Consider the following 20,727-nt stretch of genomic DNA (forward strand, 5'->3'; position numbering starts at 1 on the left):
TGGCAGCCAACCCCCCAACTCCACCCTGCTGTTGGTCACCTCCATGCACGATGCTGCTCCGTCCCTCTGCGCTTTTGTGCATGCTGCTCCCTTTGCATGGAAAGCCCCTCTTCTCCTTGCCCGCTGGCAAACTCATCTGTCCTATGAAACCCCACTCTTCTTTTACCTATTCTAGAAATCCTTTCCTTTACCCTCCAGACAAAACACTCTACTTCCTCCTCTGTACCACTCTGACCCTTGCTCGTCCTTCTATTTTCCCATTAATACTCTACAGTATTTGGGGACCATGAGATTACTGGCTTGGGGAGACATGCTGTCTTGCCCATATTGGGTGTGACTCAAAACCTGGGCTAGAATTCCTGGGTAATTACTCTGTGTTTCTTGAGCTGAAGTGAGGGTGAACAGACAAAAGCAAACAATCACTAGACCATGTAAAGATATATTGACTAACAGTAGGATGTTAGCCATGACTAGGGTGACTGGAATTATAAATATCAGCAACAGCCATTTACAGAGTATATACTCTGGCAGGAACTCTGCTAAGTGCTTTACGACAGTCGTCGCCTTGAATCTTTACAACAACCTTGTGGGGCGGCTATTAGTGTCTCCATTTCACGGATAGGAAAACTGAGGCACAAATTCAAAAACCTGTCTGAGAGCCATGCAGACAAGTGGCAGAGCTGAGGGGCGCCTGGGTGGCTCAGTTGGTTAAGCATCTGCCTTCGGCTCAGGTCATGATCCCGGGGTCCTGGGTTGAGCCCCACATCAGGCTCCTTTCTCAGCCAGGAGCCTGCTTCTCCCTCTGCCTCGGGCGCTCCTCCCTGCTTGTACTCTCTCTCTCTCTGTGTCAAATAAATAAATAAAATCTTAAAAAAAAAAAAAAAAAGAAAGTGGCAGAGCTGAAAGTCAATTCCCGATCTGACATCAGAGCCCTGGACTGGGTACTAGTAGAGCTATGAATAAAATAAATAGGAGTTCCTATTATCTGTTTGGAAAGGAGAAAGGGGAACAGAACATCGACCAAACTGTATAAGGAAAAGTATAAATATAGTAGTAAATGTAAAATAATATATCACTATGCCCTACTACCTTAGAATGAATAAATCAGGAAAGATTTTCTTCTTTTTTTCTTTTTTTAAAGATTTACCTATCCATTTTAGACAGAGGGGAAGAGCTCAAGAGAGCATGAGTCGGGGGAGGGGCAGAAGGAGAGACTCTTCAAGAAGAAGACCCCCTGCCGAGCTCGGAGTTTGAGGTGATAGGTTCCATCCCAGATCCATGAGATCATGACCTACATGACCTACACTTAACCGTCTGAGCCACCCAGGCGCCCTAATCAGGAAAGACTTTCTGAAGAAAGTAAATGTTCAACAAAGTTGGGAGATGCATCCAGGCAGGAGAAAAAGCCCGTGTGGGGGTGCCTGGGTGGCTCAGTCGTTAAGCGTCTGCCTTCGGCTCAGGTCATGATCCCGGGGTCCTGGGATCGAGCCCCACATCAGGCTCCCTGCTCTGAGGGAAGCCTGCTTCTCCCTCTCCCACTCCCCCTGCTTGTGTTCCCTCTCTCGCTGTGTCTCTCTCTGTCAAATAAATAAATAAAATCTTTAAAAAAAAAAAAAAAAGCCCGTGTGAAAGTGTAAAGGCAGGAGAAACAGTGGAGCTGGGCTGCCTGTGTGAAGTCTGGCATATGAAGATGGGCCAGGGGCAACTAGTCAAGAAACTTTGAAACCAACATCAGTTTCTGCTTCAAGAGCTAATTGTGCCATGATGAAAATGACCCTCAAAGTAAAGATTATATTTGATCCAGAAAAAGAAATGAAGAAAAAAAAAAGCTTTTAGGGTTCCCTCTTCCCCACTCTAAATATACCTAGCTGTTCCACTTTCATCTTAAATACACGTTTTCCTTTTGATCATCTGTCTATCCTATTGATGTTAGTTTTTTTCATCTTTCTTCCAGAGTGCACACTTTCCAAGGACAAGAACCATGTCTAAATGAAACTGTAAATTCTTCAGTGTCAGCTGCAGTGTTTGAGAATCCAGTGTAAGCAATTAATGTTGAACATTTGTAATGCTGGTATTTGTATGATGAATGGTTAAGTCAGGATAAGATCTTATTCTAAAATACTAATTTCCAGGGAGGGATATTTCACCATCTTTGAGTGCCATCCATTCAGAGATTGTGGAACAATAAACATGTCCTGATTGACTAGCAAGTATTTAGTGTGGGCAGAGCACGGTCTGGGCACACAATTAAGGACGATACACAAAACTGAGTTATGCTCTTAACACGAGAGCTCCTTACTCTAGTCTGGGAGCCAGAGCATCCACGACTGACCTCAGGCACACACCAGTAAATGCAAAATAACAGTAATAGTGGGAAATTAAATGAAGAGATACAAGAGGAAGAAACGTGAGCCCTTTTCCAACAAGTTCTTATGTGCAGTTCAACCTTAGGTAGGTTATTCAGAGGTATTTATACTAAACACTAAAAGCTAAATACTAAACACTGAAAGCTGCCTGTGTTACCAGCAGCCCAGAATATCCCCGATGACAGTGCTGGCTAAAGGTCTGGAACTTTAACTTCAGAGTCCTCTGTTTTTCTCATCAATCAGATGTTTACCTTCTACTGCTTTGTTCTTTAGCTCTGCTCATGGGGGAACTCAGGTGAAACTGGGGTCCAGGATTCTAACTTAATGACTGAGCATGCCTGGAGTCCACCCAGTCGCTTTCCGCCAACCTTTGGTTCTCTCAAAGCATTTCCTCCAGCGAGGTTAAATCCTCAACGCCTGCTCATCATTTCCCAGCTTTTTAAAATAGCTCTTCTAGCCAGATATTCTTGACCAACTTTTCCTTCCTCTCACAACTGACCCTATTATTATTATCATTTAAATATCCATGCCTTTTTTAAGCTCCAGCTTCACTAAAAATATTCCTTCCTCTTCTTCCCCCACCGTCCCCCACCCCCCAACTACTGGCTCAAGCATTTAGATTTACAGAGGTCACTTGGGCTAAATAGGGTTCACTGCTTCTCCGACACTGGTACCGCACCGGCACCCGCCCCCACCCCCGCGGGGCCACCCAGGGCTCTCAAACCCATACAGAACGGGGAAAGGAGGTGGGCGCTCACCATGAAGTGAAACTGGGAATTCTTTGGAGCTACAGCTTCTGGAGAATGGTTTTACCTCTTTCCGCGACGTGAACAACTAACTTACTTGCTGTTCGCTAAGGGCAAGGACAATGTCTCCTCTACCAGAAACAAACTTACTGATGATGGGCGCTACCCTTTAGTTCCTTTTATAAGCCCCCATTCCCACCACTTTGTGATGCAGGATGGCTTTTAAGATACAAGTTTTTGTGCAAAATATCCCTTCCCAACTTTGAGTTTATATAATAAACAGAAATGTCCTTTAGCCAATTAGGCAACGAAGGGGTTAAACCTCAGCCACCTGATGGATTCTGGGGGTTTCCTTCCTCGACTTCAGAAATTAACACGACCGGGAAGGGAAATTTGCCCAAGGTAAAGATGAGAACCGCTAACTTCAATCGTCAGGCTTCAGCCCCAAACAAGAATGGCTGCCCACGTCCACAAAAGGTGCCAGTCCCCTAACTAAAAATGGCCGGCCCGGATTTCTACTACTGTGCTACTTTCTGCCCAATTCCAAAATGGCGCTCACTAGCCTCACCAGGAGGAGCGAACCTCCCAGCACCCTCTCGGGCCCTCAACGTCAGGTGACGCGAGGCCCAGCCGGAAGTGAAGGAAAAAGCGCCTCAGCCCGCGGCGCCTGCGCAGAAGGGTCTAGACGCTGTGAAGCAGGAGGCACTTGGGATCGTCCGCAGGATTGGGACTGCTACAGAGGCCGCCACGGAGCCCGCCGGAGCCACCGTTCCTACTGCTGCTGCCGCCGCTGCCCGAATCGGAACTGTCGGGCTGCAGCCGCCGGCAATGCCGCGAAGGAAGGTGAGAGGAACGGGACAGAAGGGATGGCGGGTGTCTAAGGACAGTCGATTGAGCAACGTGACGCAGTTGGCCACGCCTCACAGTGGTTGGGTTCCAACTTCCCGCTCCCCCGAACCTAGCTCAGCAACCTTCTCTTCTGTCCATACCCAACAGAAAAATGTGGGCCCGATCCTGGCCTCGGCCTATGCTTGCAACTATTCCCGCCCTCTGCTTGCCTGGTTCGGAGGCGTTCTTCTCGTTAATTGGTCGCTGAAACGCCTAGAAGCATATTGATTGGCTGGTGGCACCGCCCATTTGGGTCCAACGGTCACCTCCCCGCGTGCGGGGGCTGTGTCGGGGCCCGGCCCTACCGCTCTCCGACTGGCTGTGGAGAACGATCCCTCCTCTCTTGATTGGCTAGGCTTGGCAGTCTGTCCCGTGGGGGCGCGGTGTAGCAGTAGCGCCATTGGGTGGCACGAATCCCCGCCCTTCCGGCCGGTGATGCTGATAGGTGCATAGGCGGGGTTTTGGAGCATCCTTCCTTTCCAGGCGGGGGGCACAACAAAGCAGAGGACTGGGTGGTAAGGAACCAGCGCCCACTCCCTAGGGATCCCACTCAGGCCTGTTGCATCTAAGCAGTAATTTTTCCTTATTTGCCCAGTTGGACAGCGGCCAGAAAATGCAGTTCGTAAAGGCAAAAACTTTCCAGAGTTAGATGGGATTTATACGGTCACCGAGGGATACCCCCATCCCTTTTCTTTGCAGCTGAACAAACAGAGACCTAATGGAGTGCCCCAAGCCACTCCCATTAGGCAATAGCGGAGCCAGGACTACAGAACAAATCTAATTAAATTCAACCCATGTTTATTGACTACTTGCTTCTGTGCTAGTTGCTGGGGACTCACGAATTAATTAGACATGATCCCTGGCTTAAGGAGATCACAGTCTGATGGGGAAAACAGACATATAAATAACTGTAGAAGGAGCTAGTAAATTCTCTACTTGGGGGTATATAACAAGTATTGTGGGAGGGAAGTGAGGGAGCAGTTAAGTCGCCTGTGGAGTAAGATGGGAAGTGGATGGTGAAAGCCAGAGAGAAGAGCTGAATTTCAGCGTCAAACCAGGAGGGGATGGTCAGGGGATTCAAGTATCTGGGTAATTGGACTAGACGACCTTTAAGACTCCCCCTTCATCCCATGGATTTTCTGGAGCCTCTGCTCATTTCTGGGCAGATTACCCTTGAAATATTTGGAAAGCTGCATGGTATTCTTGCTCATTTCTGCAGAAATCTTTCTTTTCATGGAGGTTTTCAAACATCTGTACCTTTTATTTCCTCCTAAAAATGGCCTACACTCTTAGGTGGTATTATGTTAAGGCTCACCACATGCTGGAATAGTATTGGTGCCTTGGAATAGGTCCACAGGCCCCTTTCTGCAATTCCCAAATACAAAGAGCTTTTGAAAATATGTTTTTAGTAACATTTGGTTGGCAAAACCTGTCTTAAACTATGCTGAGGCTACTTAAAGTTTTTGTGTGTCTTGTTGGGTGTGATTGTTTATATATTCTGCTGTAGAAATATTAACGTGTTTGATGACGGGGTGTTGCTTGCGGGATATATGCAAAGTATTCCCTTTCCAAAAAGCCAAAAAGTTATGAATTTCAAACACAACTGTCCCTAAGGGTTTTGAATAAAAAACAGGGGGCTTGTAGCTTGAAGTTTTATATGGTTTTCTAAGCAAATACTCTTCCCCTTTCTGTCTTAGTAAAGGGTGTAGTGTTAATGTTCAGCTGTTAAAAGTTATCTGTATGACTAATCATGCTTCAGGAAGATAATAATTGACAAATAATTATTAATTGAAGAGATGATAAAATCTCTGTTCTTGAATGTCTACAAGTCTTCATGTGCAAGCTACTTTTTTTTTTTTTAAGCACTTTTGGTATTCATGTGGAGAAACTTCATAGGTAGATAACATAAGAAAGAAGAATTTTAGTCTTTTTCTTTACGTTCTCTTGGGATCAGAGTTGTGGATCATGATATTTTGAATTAGTATATGGTTTAAAAAAACGTGATGGCCTTTCGTGGAGACTTTGAACAAAAGCTACTCTAAAGTTAAAAGGAGACTAGCACTGATATTTTTCTCACCACCATGGACTTCAAGTGCATAGCATTGTTGGCCAGACAATTTTGAATTGGGTACTTTTATTTCCAGTTTGTAGTACTGACTGATAAATGGGTTTGTTTCCGAAGTAGTGTTAATGAAGTAAGAATTAATTCTTTCATTCATTTATAAAGGTGCATTATTTGTAGGTTGTTCCGTTTAAATGCCTTAAGTAAAGGGAATTTGGCGGTGGAATCCTCCTTTAGTGTTTTCAGGATCATGGTTCACTTTATTTCCAGTGTTAACACAAACCCACAGAGTAAATGCTTCTGTGCTAATGTCTGGATCTATGGTGTTACAGAGGAATGCAGGCAGTAGTTCAGATGGAACCGAAGATTCCGATTTTTCTACAGATCTCGAGCACACAGACAGTTCAGAGAGTGATGGTACATCCCGGCGATCTGCCCGAGTTACTCGCTCTTCAGCCCGGCTGAGCCAGAGTTCCCAAGGTATAAGAATTCATTCTTCCTGACCACGCCTCACTGCCTACCCACTGGTCATGTTATTGTGTTAATATGGAAACTGGTCCCTTGGCTTGGTGTAGGTGACAGAATCTGGTAAAATGCAGAGGGAATGACTGCAGAAGTATCGAGTCTTAATGGTTCCCTTAGGAGTGTTGTCCAGTTTGGACACCCAAAGGAACTATGTCTGATATAATGGCTGTGTGACACATGGATGTCTTAAGTCGTTTAACTTTTTTTTTAGACTACCTTTTTCCATCAGTAAAATGGGAATGCCATCTCTTTACTTTCTGTTAGAATGGTTTAGACTTAGGGACTTAGAAGAGTCTCTTGACCTTGTTTTTGGAGGAGGTTCAGTACTTCTAAAACTTGTACTTAATTCTGTTATGTAGTCAGACACAATTAGTGAATATAAATAGTTGCACCCAACTGTCAGTTGTAAATACCTAGAATTTTGCTTTGGTAGTAAAGAATGGAGAATCTCTGTGTTGGAAGGTAGTTTGAAGGTTCTCTTCTGCAATTAGCCATCTCGGCTTAGATTTGGAGGGTACCCCTGTTCCCTCCTGGTTCTGCTCTGGGATTCCCTGGGGAGGAAAGAAGGTTGCAGTTAATGCAAAAAGCTGATAATCAATAGGTGATAACAGATTAAGAGGGAAAAATTTGTAATATGCTTTGAGCACTTAAATAGTGCCAATTTGGTTACTACTTCATGAGCACATTGCAAAATGAGAGAAAAACAGTTTATCAAGCAAGAAAATGGGAACATTCTCAACAACTGTTCTATATTTTATTTTTTAAAGATTCTATTTTATTTACTTTGACAGCGAGAGACAGCAAGAGAGGGAACACAAGCAGGGGCAGTGAGAGAGGGAGAAGCAGGCTTCCTGCTGAGCAGGGAACCCAATGTGGGGTTCTATCCCAGGACCCTGGGATCATGACCCGAGCCGAAGACAGACGCTTAACGACTGAGCCACCCAGTCACCCCTATTTTATTTTTGAATTTAACATTTCAGCTGAAAGGACGCTGTTGTCTCTTGAGTCTCAGTTTGTGTTTATTTTTTTAGCACAGTGGGAATATCGATAAACGACTGCTGTAATTCAGATACTGTGCTGTGTACTGGAATGCCATGATAGAAAAATCATAGTTCCTGCCCTTAAGGTGCTCACAGTTCAGTGCAAGATGTGTCAGTCGATCATGGTCATGGATTGTGGTAAGGGCTCTGAGAGGTTTGCATAGTGTATTTTGGAAGCTCAGAGATGGGGCCGGCAACTTGGGGCAGGTCTCCAAGGTGGAATTCCTGAAGGATCTAGTAGGAATTTATAAGTTGAAAGATGGGAAAATGTTATTCTAGGCAGAGGGAACAGTATATGCAAAGGAAGGGGCATAATATTCTTACAAAGTGTAATTGGTCATGCCCCGGACACCTGAAAGTTGTAAATATTCAAAACAGCTAGGAAATACCTGGGCCCTGGGTCTCTTCCTAGTTGTTATACTTCATAACTGGGGAGTTGCACAATTCCTAGGGGCATTGTTCACAATGTAGTCTATGTAAGGTAGCCTTCTCAAAAGCAAAATGTAGATTGTGTTTTGAATTGAGCCTTCTGGAGGTATGCAAGCCGGTAACCTAGCTGTGTGCTAATTTTTTTTTTACCCAAAAGTTTGAGAATTTCAGTTTTCTTTGGAGAACCTGTGAGATTTACATACCACCTTAAGATCTTTTGTTGTTTAAAAAATGCTTGTTTTCAGCTTTGCATCTTTTTCTAGTTCTTTTTTAAGTGTCATCAAATTAGAGATGTCACAAGGCTGCCAGGTGTTTCAGAATAGGTTTTGTTATCTAAAAAAATTCCAGAAGCTGTGTTCTTGCCTCACTCTTCATAAATCTATTATGATTTTGCTTCAGAGTATCAGAGATCCCGAAAGAAAGGAAATATTTATATATTGTTACACCTTTAGTAGTAGAATATCTGTTTTATGGTGGGTTGGACTAAGGGAAGAAAGGGAGGATGCAGCTAATATTTAGAAAGCACTAGATCTAGGTACCAGGGATCACGTTAAATGAAGTTGATATGAAGTATTCACTTACTTCTCACAGCAAACGTGTGAGGAATGTGCAACTAGTATTTTACCTTTTTTATAGATCAGGGAAAAGGCTTGAAGAGATGAACTTGCCCAAGATGCTGTAGCTAGTTGGTATGGTGGAGTGGAATGGAATGGGAGTCAGTCTTGATTCCAGAAGCTAAACTATTCTCTACTATATTGCACCTCTGTATCTGATCTAGGCTCTTTAGCTTATATTTTATTTAATAAAATAGATATTTTAACTATTTGTCGGATTTTGTGAAGTATGACGAGGAGGGCATACATGCTAATAAATCATATGGATAAGAAATAAAACAAATTTCCTTCTTTTCTCTTTAATTATTTTATTATCTTTTAATATTGGGGATCAGATTCCAGTCCTGTTCGAAATTTGCAGTCTTTTGGCACTGAGGAGCCTGCTTATTCTACCAGAAGAGTGACCCGTAGTCAGCAGCAGCCTGCCCCAGTGACTCCAAAAAAATACCCCCTTCGGCAGACTCGTTCATCTGGCTCAGAAACTGAGCAAGTGGTTGACTTTTCAGATAGAGGTGAGTGAGTTTTGGGATCATTTGGTCAATTACAGAGAGGATCTGGTCAATTTCCTCTTAAGGAAGGCTTGGGCCCACTGCAGATAGATGCCCAATACTGACAAAATTCAGCTAGGTAAATGCTGTTTGTCTGATTCCTTTCTTGAATGGCTTGCTGAGCAGTTTTGTACTGGAGTACTCTTAAAGTCTAGAGTAACAAGTATATTAGATTGAACCCATAATAGGCAAAAGGGACTGGAGCCCTTTTACCCATAGATGAAGAAGGCTTGAACCAGATTTTCCTATAGTTACGCTTTTCAGTCCACTTACCTCTGAATTTCTGAGGAGGAGTGACCTTTGGTAATGGGCGTGGTGAGCTGTTGAGATTGTGATTGACCAGCCCAAATGAGATGCCTTAGAGCACAGGTTGCAGACCGGGGAGCATCTAGCCTGCCAACATGCTCTGTTGGTTTGCTTGCACAGTATTTACCTTTTTTAAAAAAAATTAAAAAAAATTTTTTAAAGATTTATTTACTTATTTCATAGAGAGTGGGGGGGAGCAGAGGGGGAGGGAGAGGGACAAGCAGATTCATGGGGCTCGATCTCAGGACTCCTGAGATCACAACCTGAGCTGAAACCAAGGGTTGGACGCTTAACCAACTTTGCCACTCAGGTACCCCAGTGTTTACATTTTTATTTTTTATTTTATTTTATTTTTTGTTAAAGATTTTACTTATTTATTTGACAGAGAGAGAGACAGCGAGAGAGGGAACACAAGCAGGGGGAGTGGGGGAGGGAGAAGCAGGCTTCCCGCTGAGCAGGGAGCCCAATGTGGGGCTCGATCCAGGACCCTGGGACCATGACCCGAGCTGAAGGCAGGCACTTAACAACTGAGCCACCCAGGTGCCCCAGTGTTTGTTTACATTTTTAAAAGTTTGTTGCCAGCATTTGAAAATACAGAATTTCATAAAAAAACAAAAACAAAAACCTGGGTTACTAGTTTCTTTTAAAAACTGGAAAGCTCTGGGAACATGAGGTGACCATTCACTCACAGTATTGATTGGAACGGAATAGCAGTTGTCTTCTTGAGGTGGACAATTGCTCTCGATTTGGCCTTGCTCGGCCCTTTTAGGCATTTAGCTTACAGCCCATGATTTACAGTCTGAATTGTTAGATTACTAACAAGCTAGCTTGAGAGTCAAGTTCATTCACACTCTCACACCAAGTCTGTAATCCAGAAGGACACCCATTTTCATTTCCATCCTGTGTGTCTCCTGGAAGGAGAGTTGGATGGTCATTTTATTTTACTTTATTTTCAAAGAATTTATTTGTTTATTTGAGAGAGGGGGAGAGAGAGAGACCACACAAGTGGGGGGAGGGGCAGAGGGAGAGGGAAAAGCAGACTTCCCACTGAGCAGGGAGCCCGATGTGGGGCTCAATCCCAGGACCCTGGGATCATGACCTGAGCCAAAGGCAGACACTTAACCAATTGAGCCACCCAGGCACCCCATGGATGGTCATTTTAAAGAAAAATTTACTTCCGTCCAGTTTTGATTACCCATGATGGGGGCCTTATGAGAAACACAGATAAGTGAAATGTATTAGGGTAAACCCGAAACTGAATTTTACTTAGAATGTAAAGTTGCACAAAGGAATGATGTTAGTTTCTCTTCATTTTCCTTATAGCTTTATAGCAGATAAGTGGTTAAAAGTCACTAGTTAAATGATAGAGGATCTGGGAAGCCCATAAACTCTTCTGAGTAGTAAAACTCTAAATAAATGAACCCCATTCATGAGCTCTACCAATTGCTTTTGCTTTAGAAACTAAAAATACAGCTGATCATGATGAGTCTCCACCTCGAACTCCAACTGGAAATGCCCCTTCTTCTGAGTCTGACATAGACATCTCCAGCCCCAACGTGTCTCATGATGAGAGCATTGCCAAGGACATGTCCCTGAAGGACTCGGGTAGTGATCTCTCTCATCGCCCCAAGCGCCGTCGCTTCCATGAAAGCTACAATTTCAATATGAAATGTCCTACTCCAGGCTGTAACTCTCTAGGTGAGTGTGACCGGCTCCATGACACCTGTGTTCTGTGGTTCTTACCCTCTGGAATTAGGATCATGAAGAAATGTTTTGTGTTCTCTTGTGATCTCGCTTCTTAGGTTCTTCAGTGGTGCTCAGAGTATCACCAAGTTGCCCACTCAAGTAGAGAGTATTTTTGCTTTCTTGGCCTGTGGTCCATAATAATAGATCTGGTTGCAAAGACATTAAATGTGATGCACTGATCAGTTTATTGAGAGCTTCTCCCTGCGAAAAATTTCCTCCTTTTTCCTTCAGAAACAAAACAAAAGACCAGTTACCTCCAAATGGCTCATTGTAAGGTGCATAGTTGGAGCTTAATGAGGAGTGTATGCTAATGCAGAATACTGGTTGTATGGCCAGAGCTGTTAAGGAAATGAGAAAAACAAGATTTCTTATTGCACGGCTGTGAAACTAAAAGGGCACAGATGAGATGCTGGACTTCTGTGACTTCAGTGGTTTTAGGTTTTGTGTACTTAGTAAGTATAAACCAGACAAGTATTTCTTCTCAGATAAATGAATATCTCAGTGTTTTCTTATGACCTTTAGCCCTTACTGACAGATTATTATAATGGTTTAAACCTTATGAATGCTCCTTAAGGTGAGCTTCAGTGCAAATGTTGCGCTTAAGCTTTTGTTTAGAGTTGGAAGGCGCTGATTGAGATTACAGGCTTTTCTCCACTGGGTCTACTTCTCAAATTTGTAAACTTTTCAACGTGGCCATCAGGTTCAGAAAATATGTTCAGCAAAATAACGTCATTAATTTTTTTTTTAAATAATTTTGGTATAAAAGTATTCTGTGCTCGTGAAAACTTAAAACCCTATGAGAGCCTTGAAATGCATAAGTAAAAGTTTTCCTTCACTCATATCCCTGGGTATAAAACTGTTCTTGGTAGTTTTTTAATGAATGATTCTAGTAAGTTTGTATGTACATGCACACACACACACGTGTATATACGTATATTTCCATTTTGTTATTCACAAAAGGGAAAATATAATGGTTTGGCATCTTGGATATTTTACATTACTTAGGGTTCCATCTGTTTAAAGAATACAGAAAATTCCATTATATTGATAGTTTATAAATTTTTTAAATTGTCCAGTATGGATTGACCTTTAGATTATTTCTCATTTTATTTATTTTGAATTATACTGTAGTGGATAGCCTTGTATATATGTATTTTGGTATTTTCCTAGAAAACCTGTAGGACTAAATTTATAGCAGTAGAATTGCTAGATCAATAGACTAGCCATCCTTTTTAACACTTTTGATATAGACGCATTAGATTGGTTTAGTTTATATATTCTAGAATAAGACATGACTTGAATAATTTACCCAGAAGTTATAGACGCATAATATTTTAGAAAGAAATATTTATAGAGGTATTTCTAAGAAATACTAAGAAGGCTTTCTGTAGTATTGATGCTTTACATTTTATACATGGTGTTTGATCACTGAAGGTAGTTTTTTCTGTGCAAGATAAATTGAATGGATCTTTAAAATCATATTTTTAATAATACAGTCCTGGAGAAATGGCAGCCTGCATATCATATATTAATTCCTCTCTCCCCCAGTACTTGGATAATTTCATCCCTTAAAGCTTACTCCATAAATCATGTATGATTTTTTAAATGGCAATGTCTCCATTACCCAAAGGTCTTATAAACCTTTTGGTTAAAGAGATGTATAAAAAGGAAGTAACATTCAGTTCCCTGTGTGTTTCCCAAAACCACGTGAAAAATAGAAAAGTGAAAAGGTACCCCTTTAGATAAAATGAGCTTTCAGTATTGTTATTTACTAACATTGTCCCCTGATAAGAGTGCCTTGTGCTGACTTCCTATATATTTTATTATAGTGTTAGATTAGTTTCAGGTGTACAATATAGTGATTCAGCAGTTCCATACATTACCTAGTGCTCATCAAGATAAGTGTACTCTTGATCCCCTTTATCTATTTCACCCCTTTCTCCCTTCCCCTCTTTGGCATCCACCAGTTTGTTCTCTTTATTTAAGAGTCTGGTTTTTTTTTCCTTTGCTTTTGTTTCTTACATTCCACATATGAGTGAAATCATACAGTATTTGTCTTTCTCTGACTGACTTATTTCACTTAGCATAATACCCTCTAGGTCCATCCACATCATAAATGGCGAGATCTCATTCTTTTTTATGGCTGAGTGATATTCCATTGTATATATATATAGAACACATCTTTATCCATTTGTTTTTAGATAGACATTTGAGTTGCTTTTATATCTTGGCTATTGTAAATACTAACTGCCTATTTAAAAGTCTGATTACAGAAAAAGCCTAAATTTTATTTTATTTATTTTTTTTTTTTTTAAAGATTTTATTTATTTATTTGAGAGAGAAAGAATGAGAGAGAGCATGAGAGGTAGGAGGGTCAGAGGGAGAAGCAGACTCCCTGCTGAGCAGGGAGCCCGATTCAGGACTCGATCCCAGGACTCCAGGATCATGACCTGAGCTGAAGGCAGTCACTTAACCAACTGAGCCACTCAGGCACCCAAGAAGCCTAAATTTTAAACAAAATCAGCCCCCCTCCAAAAAAATGAATATATTTAATTTGGTTCAAAATTATCAAAATACGCCTATTTGTAGATTTGAAGAGCCCATTTTCTTTATTTTCCATAAGTTTCTTTTGATTATTGAAGAAAGCTCAATTCAGATTAGGTAGCATTGCATAATAGAAAGGAAGGAGCACTTAATATACATATAACTTGAAAATTTAGCATAGGAAAGTTAAATTTCACTGGAAGAAAATGTTCATTTGTTTTGTTCCTTTATTATAAACGTATGGCTTATGATTTTTTTGGAATTTGAGAACTACATTATCAGAAGAACAGAAGGAACTACAGTTGATATTGAACATATACAAGTATGTTCAAAGATTGCCAGATCCATCCTGTGGAAGAAAAGAATTTATTGTGGGTACAAGTTATGGCCCTGACATCACTTACCTTTGGTGGATTCAATCTCTGATCAGATATATATTGCATAAAAATGATACAGCAAAATAACACGGTTGACATACAGAAAACTATCATTTTATGAGCTTAAATCTTTTATCTTGAGATTAAGTTTTTCCCTCTTTTAACAGGACATCTTACAGGAAAACACGAGAGACATTTCTCCATCTCAGGATGCCCGCTCTATCATAACCTTTCAGCTGATGAATGCAAGGTAATTGTATTCATTACTTGACGTATGCTTACCGAGTGAGCGCTTACTTAAGGTTTGCCAGGCACTTTGCTAAACACTGGGGATCCAGTGTGAACAAAATAGGCAAGGTCCTTTTTCTTACATTCTAGTGGAGGAAACAATAAAAATACAGTTGTTTTTTTAAAAAAATAGTTAAACAGATAAAAGAATTCTAGTAGGTAATGAATGCTTTGAAGGAAATTAATAGGGAGATTAGGTATGGAATATTTGGAATATCATTGACTTCAATGACTGCCAGGGACCTTTTCCATTAGGAAATAATTCACATAAATATGTGATCTCAGTAGTTATGCATTAGGTTCTTTTCTCACGAATCTGTGAAGACATTTTGCTCTTTAAATTTTTTCATAATTATTTTCCTTTTTCTCTGTTTCCGTGGAATAGTTTTTGTTTTTGTTACTGTCAATCATACCTACTCTTGGCTAATTCTTGTTTTAAATTCTTGAGAAATATAGTCCTAAATAACCCTTGGGATTTGGGGGTAATGGATTTGGGAGAGCCTAAGATCCTATGTTATATGTTTCTGTGTGGGTTGCTGCTACCAAGGATGGAACTAATAATGGGGAAGCAAGAGTTGAAACATTCTTAATTAAATGGATTGCGTGGGTAGTATTTGGACAGGTTATCCAAGCTCATTAGATCAAAGTATTAACTGTTGTTCTTGTGGCTGTTATTTTCTGACAACGCCGAGGTCACAGATTTATTCCTGTCTGAGCCAATTTCGTCCTATGAAAAATTAGAATCCCTAGCCAACATTAGTTCTTTCTGATTCAGGAATTTGGTCTCTTATTCACAACTAGACCACACCATAGGAAATTTCTCTATGTGTTTAGTCTTTCATCAAAGTAGTATACTTTGAATGCTTACATGGATTTTAAGGTTGAAGACACTCTTATTTTTCTTCATTCCAAATTTTCTTGTATAAGGAAGGTCATTTCTTCTGCTCCTCCACGTAAGAGTGAGTGGTAGGTCTTCCCATTATCTTGCCATTCGCCTGAGACCAGATCAGAACAGGAAGAGCTTGGCCAACATCTGCATCAGATCACGGACAAGGCACTAGATATTTCTTTCTCTGAAAAGAACCGTGATCTCTTTTTTTTTGAGAGTTGTCCTCTGCATCTTGTCTTTAAATATCATGATCTGATACTGTGGATGGTTTCACAATTGAAGTCTTTCTGAGGTACAACTTGTTAAATTGTTGGCTTGTGGCAGTGTGAATAAGTGAAGCAATTTATTTTTAAAAAAGAAAAAGGGGACGCCTGGGTGGCTCAGTCGGTTAAGTGCCTGCCTTCCGTTCAGGTCATGATCCCGGGGTCCTGGGATCGAGTCCCGTATCGGGCTCCTTGCTCAGCGGGGAGCCTGCTTCTCGCTCTGCCTGCCACTCTCCCCACTTGTGCTCTCTCCCTCTCTCTCTCTGACAAATAAATAAATAAAATCTTAAAAAAAAAAAGAAAGAAAAGAAAAAGAATTCAGTTTGGGGAAGAAAATTCTGAAAAAAAGGAAAGCATTTCCTGAATCTTTCCTCTCTTGTGCTTTCTTCTTCGCAAGAGGAATGAGGCTCCACATAATCCATCTCTACTACTGGAACTTAGAGGATCCGGGGAATTTCTGAAAGATATATATTTTTATTACATTTAGAATCCCAAATGGAAAAATTAGAGTAATTCCTGGCATTTATTGAAAGCTCTGTCATTTTTAACGTACTTGCATATACGTGATTACCCTTGAGTTTCCTGGTAAATGTTTGCAATCAAGGATATTGCCATTTTTATTTGGTTACAGAATGTCATGACTGCATACTGTACAGGTACCTGAGGGTTCTCTGAATGAGATAAAAAGACTGCATTCAGTGAGCTAACTTTCTCATGGGGGAGGCAAAACGCATACAGATGAATAAGTAGAGAAGAATTTCATGCAGTGATAAATGCTGTGAGGAACAAAAAAAACCTAAAGATACAGAATGGCTGTTTTGGGGGTGATGGCTGTTTTGGGGGTGATGGGTACGGCACTGGCTTTTGCTCAGGTCGTTAAGGAAGACCTTCCAGAGGAGTTGGCATTTGACCTGAGTCATGGCTGAGGGCAAAGAGACAATTGTGTCCAGATCTAGGAGAAGAGATGTAGATGGAAGGATGAGCAAGCACAAAGGCTGTGAGGTGGGGATCAACTGCTGGGTTGGAGGGGCCAGAAGTAGGCCAGTGTGGCTGGAGCATGATCGGAAATGAGGAAGGAGGATCCAGATCCTGAACGACCCGTAGGCCTTAGCACAAGGAGTGTGTCTTTATTGTGACGACGGTGGGAAGCACTTGGAGGGCTGTAGCAGAGGTGTAATATAACTTCATAAATGCTTTTTAAAAATCACAGCTTGTCGTGTGTGGAGAATGGACCGGTCGGGGCAGGAGTTGATGCAGGTCGACTAGTTAGAAGGCTGCTCCGAAGCTCAGGCAGTGGCTGGTGGCCCGGGCTAGTGCTGTATCTGTGGAGATAGTAAGAACTGATCGGGTTCAGGATATATTTTGGAAGGGAGCAGCCTGATAGACTTGCTGATGGATATGATGTGAGAAAGAGAAGCAGCAAGGACGACCTTCAAGTTTTTGACCTGAGTTGGTTAGAAAGTGTTGCTATCTGTCGATAGAAGGAATGGTTGGGAGGAGCAGATTTGTGGGAAAATATCAGTCGTCCTGTTTGACCGTGCTGAGTTTTGTTGTGAAGTGGAACAGGAGGTTGGATATGAGCCCTCACTTCCAGAAGGTGAAGCGGAAACTGTTGGAGAGCTGATGTGATTTGTCTTAAGATCACATAACTGCAGAGTTCAGTTTCCCCGTAGACTTGACCTCCAGCTATCCAGGCTTTTCTTTTGCACCTCTTCACCCTGTTCTTGCACTTCCTCACGGTTTCTTGTTTCTTACCCATTGTGCATTGCGAGGGGTCCAGGCTCAGGGTTATCAGACTTCATTAAAATCTTCGCCTTACCACCATGGAGCTGTGATGATTTCGCTTCTCTGATTCTCAGTTAATGGCTGAGAAAGCAGACCGTGAGGCCTGCCTTACCTGTTCTTGTAGAGATTTGTGATAATAAACACGAAGATCCTTTGAAAGTAAAAGCGCAACATAAATTCAAGGGATTACCATTGTATTCTTATGCTTTTAAGTAAACTTAGTCTTAGAAGCAGGAGGATTTATTGACGTTGTTGATGGTTGCAGGTGAGAGCACAGAGCCGGGATAAGCAGATAGAAGAGAGGATGCTGTCCCACAGGCAAGATGACAACAACAGGCATGCAACCAGGCACCAGGTACGGGCCTTGTTCAAGCTCCGGCCGCTCACAGTCTGAGAGCCAAGTCTTGGATCTCCTCTGCCCGGGATCGGGCGTTAGGTCTCTCTCTGTCTCTTGTTCCCCGTGGTATTTCTAAGTAACTCGTCTTAAGTCGTCTTCACTTGTAAATTCAGAAGCATATTTGCTTTCCAGAGAGTAAAATTTCATGAAACAAGCACTTCTGCCTCATAAATGAAGGAATCATGTTGTTTATGAAAATAATAGTTATCACACATAATCCTGATTATTTCAGAGATTACACTTGCTGCTCCATGTCCTCATGTCGCATCTCCATTTTAACCCTTTGTTACTTTCAAACCCCCTCACTGTGCTGGCATGTTTCCAAGGTCACCAGTGACTTGTGCTTATTAGCATTTGACACTTGTGGATGGTGTCATTTTTCTTCTACTTCTCTCTTGCCTTGGATTCCAAGATGCTGCTTTGCCCTAATCTTTCTGATTCTCTGAATATTCCTGCTTATTGATGACGCTTAATTCCTGTTCCTCCATGAATGCCTTTGGTCTTTGCTCTTGCTGTTTTTCTGGCTAACTCTGTGCCAGGAGATTGTGTTTATCCTTCAAGGCCTTGAACACTTCTCAGCTGTTGTAGGAATTCTTCCCAGACCTCCTACCATCGAGGAATTTCTTCCTTAGGTATTCTGTTGTAGTGTTCTTAGAATGCTGGTTTAGCCCTTGTCACATATATATACACAGCTCATCATACGGATGTCTGTTTTGTGGTTAGATTATAGGTGGGTGGCAGAGGAAGCCTGGTGAGGAGGAAAAAGTTTGGGTTTGGAGCCAAACAGATCTGGATTTGAATACTGTGATTCTGTGACACTAGCTGTGTGGTCTTAGGTCCCTAAACTTTATTTCCTTGTTAATAACAAGGAGTGAATAATACCTACCTGGTAGGGTAGTTGGCTAACAAAATGCCCATCCCCGGTGCTTGGCAGGTAATAAGCATGCCATAAATGGTAGCTGCTCTTGTTTTCATTGTCTGTCTGGGGTTCTCAGCTTACTCAGTTTAAAAGTTTTATTCATTCTTGTATCAGTGCTTGGAAAACAGTAAACATTCAAGAAATGCTTATTGAATTGAAATACCTTTATTTTATTCCTGTTGCTTTGGTGGAGACATCCCTCCTTAATCTATGTTCTGTTTGATCCCATATTAACTGACAGTAACATAGTGGTCTGGGAACCCAGTTTGGAATTTTAAACTCGCCATAGTACTCTCAGGATGGCTGTCATGCATCTGGCATGTTTTTCTTCCCTGCCCAGGTTGTGTTTTGTTTTGTGTTGTTACTTTCATTTTGAAACTGAATGACATCATGCATTTTCTAGCTAGCTTCTCAGTGTCCCTCTTCTTGCCTTTTAGGCACCAACAGAGAGGCAGCTGCGGTATAAGGAAAAGGTGGCTGAACTCAGGAAGAAAAGGAATTCTGGGCTGAGCAAAGAGCAGAAAGAGAAATATATGGTGAGAAAAAGTTAAATAATTAACATGAATTCTTGCGATTGCGTTTGATTGCTTTTGGTTTCTAAGCCCTGCTCTTCAGATTTGCCATTTGGTATTCTCAAGTAGAAGGGCCCTTCTCTGGCCCTTAGAGTTTGCCATAATCCCCCTCAAACTGGATTGTTAAGAGTGGAAACCAGGAGGCTTCGAAAAACAAAATACAATTAGAATTTAGATGAAAAAAAATTCAGTCCTATAGTTGTTTGTAAACCTCACTTTAGTTGTAAAGGGTTAAATTTAGCCACTCGAACAAATATCAGGATGTTGGAGATGTCTGTATAAGGGAAAGTATTCAAACTAAGTGGTGGTCTGTGTATTTTAATGGGAAAACAAAATTCCTGAATGATAAAAAGTATTAATTGGGTGATATATTCTATAAGAAGATTTTTTGGGTAGTATTTTAACTTTTTTTCTACTTTTAAAAATAATGCACATTTGTTTTTGTTTTTGTTTTTTTTTTTTTGATTTTATTTGAGAGAGAGCATGAGCTAGGGGAGTGGGAGAGGGAGAAGCAGACCACCCCCCCCTCATCCCCACCGCTGAGCAGGGAGCCCAGTGATGCTGGGCTCTATCCCAGGACCTGAGCCAAAGTCAAATGCTTAACTGACTAAGCCACCCAGGTGCCCCAAAAGTAATGCACATTTGTAGTAGGAAATATAGAACACATAAGAAAAGTACACAGAAATAAACATCAGTCCTACTACCTAAAAAGTAGCCATGTTAGCATTTGGGGATATTTCTTCTTAGCCTTTTACATAATGCCTTATTTATGTAATTTGGATTTTACTGTAAGTACAGCTTTGGATTCTGTGTTTTAAATAACATGAACAATAATTTCCTCATTTCATAAAAAATTCTTCAAAAAATTTTTTGCATAAAATTTAACTTAAGATTTATTGTAAACATGATTTATAAGTATATGTGACTGATATTTATAAATGTGTTAAATGCTTCCTATTGAAAATACCGAAAATATTAGAGAAGAAAAATTCCAATAAAAATCACCCTCTGAGATAGGAACCCCCTCCTCCCAGTGCGTGTTTTGCTATGCGATCTCTCGGTCTTTTTCTTTCTTTCTTTTTTTTTTTTTAATATTTATTTATTTGATAGCGGGCGACACAGCGAGAGAGGGAACACAAGCAGGGGAAGTGGGAGAGGGAGAAGCAGGCTTCCCGCTGAGCAGGAAGCCTGATGCGGGGCTCTATCCCAGCACCCTGGGATCATGACCCGGGCTGAAGGCAGACGCTTAACGACTGAGTCACCCAGGCGCCCTCTCGGTCTTTTTCTGATGTGTATTTTTATTTTTTCATAGAGTTGGAATATTGGCTTATTTAGGCATTAGGTTATTTAATGTATGGCTTGTGGATACACAGCTTCATTAAGGCAAAAATATGCCAAACCATGTATTTACTTTTTTGGCCAT

The 20,727-nt window shown here is 41.4% G+C and overlaps 1 protein-coding gene across 2 annotated transcripts in view; it reads left to right on the forward strand.

Annotated features, from left to right (window-relative positions):
- Positions 1-3,766: 3,766 nt before the first annotated feature.
- The window catches only part of KAT7 (lysine acetyltransferase 7), a 31,729-nt gene continuing 14,768 nt past the window's right edge, over positions 3,767-20,727 (forward strand). The window contains exons 1-7 of one of the 2 annotated variants that reach the window (XM_032428869.1): positions 3,767-3,955; positions 6,395-6,542; positions 9,006-9,182; positions 10,983-11,222; positions 14,359-14,441; positions 17,682-17,771; positions 19,170-19,268. In XM_032428869.1, coding sequence (XP_032284760.1) covers positions 3,941-3,955; positions 6,395-6,542; positions 9,006-9,182; positions 10,983-11,222; positions 14,359-14,441; positions 17,682-17,771; positions 19,170-19,268 — 852 coding nt within the window. In that variant the 5' untranslated portion in view covers positions 3,767-3,940. The remainder of the gene's footprint in view (positions 3,956-6,394; positions 6,543-9,005; positions 9,183-10,982; positions 11,223-14,358; positions 14,442-17,681; positions 17,772-19,169; positions 19,269-20,727) is intronic. The other variant, XM_032428870.1, reaches the window with a different exon arrangement.

The sequence above is a fragment of the Phoca vitulina genome, unplaced genomic scaffold, assembly GCF_004348235.1.
Source record: "Phoca vitulina isolate PV1807 unplaced genomic scaffold, GSC_HSeal_1.0 scaffold40, whole genome shotgun sequence".
Lineage (NCBI taxonomy): Eukaryota > Metazoa > Chordata > Mammalia > Carnivora > Phocidae > Phoca > Phoca vitulina.